Below are 3,026 nucleotides of genomic sequence, written 5' to 3' on the forward strand. Positions count from 1 at the left end.
CTGAGATAGTATATTAAAACATTTTCTTGCTTATTAAATACTTGGATACCTTCTAAGAGCAGTTTCAGTGGCACAGAGAGGTGGGTTTGGTTGAGGTGGGCTAGGAGGAGGCCCACATTGGTGTCAATAGGAGCCATGAAAATGGAGGCAGCAGATAAGAAATGAGTCTTTCAAAAAACTTGGCTAAAAAGGGAAACAAGGAGACACAGAAAAGCTAGAGGAGTCAAGGGAATGAAGAAATAAAGGAAGGATGTTCATAGAATGGTGGGATGAAGAGTGAAGAGAAAGGAGTGACTGTTGATGGATCAAAGTTCTAGAGAAGGCAGGAAAGGTGACACCAGGGACACTGGTCAACAGACTGGTATTAAGTAAGAGGAGAAGAAAGGAGGTGGGGACTAATGCAGGGAAACATGCTAGTGGAGATGGGAATTTAGAAGACATAGTCAATGACCATAAATTTTAAAAAATCCTCACAACGTTCTGTTGCTTGTCACCACCATTCAGAAGACAAGGGAACCCAAGTCAAAGAGCAGTAAAACAACATACTCAAGTTTAATCTACCAGTGGGCCTCTTCCTTTAGTACGATAATCAGCCCACATTCTCCCACCCTCTAAATGTTGGGTGGTGATGGGTTTTGCTGTGACCTTACACCCCCAGGCTTCCATTCCAGAATGAGATTCCCTCATCATGTGGGCCTCCTGGATGCTAGTGTGGGTCAATGGCTTATATCTGGATAAGCAGTTAGCAAGATATATAATTTCTGTGTAATTTCAATTACATAGAAATTGCATGTAAGTTTCAATCCCCGTTCTTTTGTAAGTACTCTTTTCAAAGACAGTGAAGGTGTATTAATAGATTTGAGTTCTTTCCAGGTCGCCCATTTGCTGTAGCTGTGTTTGAGGATCACGTGTGGTTCTCGGATTGGGCTATGCCATCGGTAATAAGGGTGAACAAGAGGACTGGCAAAAACAGGGTACGTCTCCGAGGCAGCATGCTGAAGCCCTCATCACTGGTTGTGGTTCATCCATTGGCAAAACCAGGTACACTGGACATGTTACACAGTCTTTCCTTGGCTGGAATCTGTGACTATTTTAGTTTTTTGCTGGTGTGCTGGAGAATTGGGTCAGAGAGAATTTTGTAGTTTCCCCTGATCTGTATAGATGTTAAGGTTTTTTCGTTTTTGTTTTTTTTAGATTTGGACTTTGTTTAAACTAAGGCAATCTAGCAGTTTACTCCCAGTTCGGTAGTTTTGGTAATTTGGGCTTTATCCATCCAATTTCCTCTTTTGTTCCTGAACAGCTTTTACTTACCAGCCACATTTCAAAGATGCTTAGGTTATAGGCACTTAAGATACCCACAACAGGAACTTCTACCTACACTGGACCTTTCCATGCCCCTGGGAGTGCCAGCAAAGGAGCCTGAGACAGGTGTAAACACATGCAAACACATCCAGCATCCCGCAGTCACTCTTGTCTTGCAATTGTCCTGTGTCAGCATGACTAGCATTTGGGTCGGGAAATAAGAATTGCATCTGACTAAAGAACTCGAACAAAATTACTGGCGATATTCAACAAATGCTCATAAAGTAATAACATCCTGGGATTATCTTAGAATCAGAGGATCCTTATGGGAACACTTCTGAAATAGCTCTTGATATACCCTCTATTTAGATATGGTGAGTGTCCCTCCCCAAAAACTGTAGACTGATTTGCATCCGTGCCATCCATTTCATCTCCAATCCTATCTGTGAATTTGCCTCTTTTCTGTGCTAGGAGCAGATCCCTGCTTATATCAGAATGGAGGCTGTGAACATATTTGTGAAGAGAGGTTTGGAACTGCTTGGTGTTCATGTCATGAGGGTTTTATGAAAGCCCCAGATGGGAAAACGTGTCTGGTTCTGAATGGCCACCAGATATCTGCAGGTAATAAAATACATTATGTGGTAAATTATCCAACCTTGGCTCAAGAATAGCTGTACATCCATCCCTATGCTTCTGCTGATTTTTAATATGTTGTGTTATTCAAAGCCTCCCTGATTTTAGTAATGTTGAGAGTTTGTTTTCCTCTGTTGAGTTTTGAGTTCCTTATTACAGACTGCGTTTAATTAACTTCTAACTGCAAAAGTCTTGTGCTGCACCTCCCTCCCCATTTTACAGTGGGCTGTGGCCAGGCTCGGAAATAAATGCCAGAAGTTTATAATGTCACAAAAATGTTTAGAGACATTTTGTTTAGAAGTTACATGTTCTCGATTTTAGAAGTAGTAATATATAACCCAGTTCCCCTCCCACAGGCTACGTCTTAAAATGTCCTTTATAAAAAATAACTTTTGGATATCAAACAACTCTTGAAAATACAACCTGAAGAAAGCTTCTGGTCTACTTTTCTTTTACAACTTAATATGACTTGGAGGAAGAGAAAGGAAGAGGAAACCTGGTGGGATGTGTAACCAGCAGTAACCACTAGTATGATTTGCTCCTTTGAAAATGTACCCAAACGATTTAGGCATATTTGAATTCACCTCTACATCTCCTTCTACCAAAAATACACCAAAGAGGACTTACATTTTATTAAAATGTCTTTTAAAGTTTAGATTTATCTGGCAGGCATAACGTAAATGTGTTAGGTGGCAGACTGACCGTGAGTAAATGGATTGAGCTATGCATGGGTGGAACTGGATATTTGGGATTTTCAAAACTTCCTATTATTTGTTGCCTTAGGACAACAGTTTTCAAACCTCGTGATCTGAGGACCACTTTACACTGTTACAAATATTATTGGTAACCCCAAATAGTTTTTATGTGGTTTATACCTACCAGTATTTATGATATTAAAATTTAAAATAAAATTTAAAATTATAAATTGACTTGGTGCCTGTAGCGCAGTGGTTAGGATGCCAGCCACATGCACCAGGGCTGATGGGTTTGAACCCAGCCCAGGCCTACTAAATAACAATGACAACTACAACAAAAAAATAGCCAGGCAGGTGGCCCCTGTGGCTCAAAGGAGTAGGGCGCCAGCCCCATAT

The 3,026-nt window shown here is 40.7% G+C and overlaps 1 protein-coding gene across 1 annotated transcript in view; it reads left to right on the forward strand.

The window, feature by feature from the left end:
* The window catches only part of EGF (epidermal growth factor), an 83,192-nt gene that overhangs the window by 55,697 nt on the left and 24,469 nt on the right, over positions 1-3,026 (forward strand). Inside the window, exons 13-14 of the mRNA XM_012810342.2 lie at positions 874-1,041; positions 1,774-1,923. Of these exons, the coding sequence (XP_012665796.1) occupies positions 874-1,041; positions 1,774-1,923 (318 nt within the window). The remainder of the gene's footprint in view (positions 1-873; positions 1,042-1,773; positions 1,924-3,026) is intronic.

This window comes from Otolemur garnettii, unplaced genomic scaffold (genome assembly GCF_000181295.1).
Source record: "Otolemur garnettii isolate 467f Iridium unplaced genomic scaffold, OtoGar3 scaffold00129, whole genome shotgun sequence".
Lineage (NCBI taxonomy): Eukaryota > Metazoa > Chordata > Mammalia > Primates > Galagidae > Otolemur > Otolemur garnettii.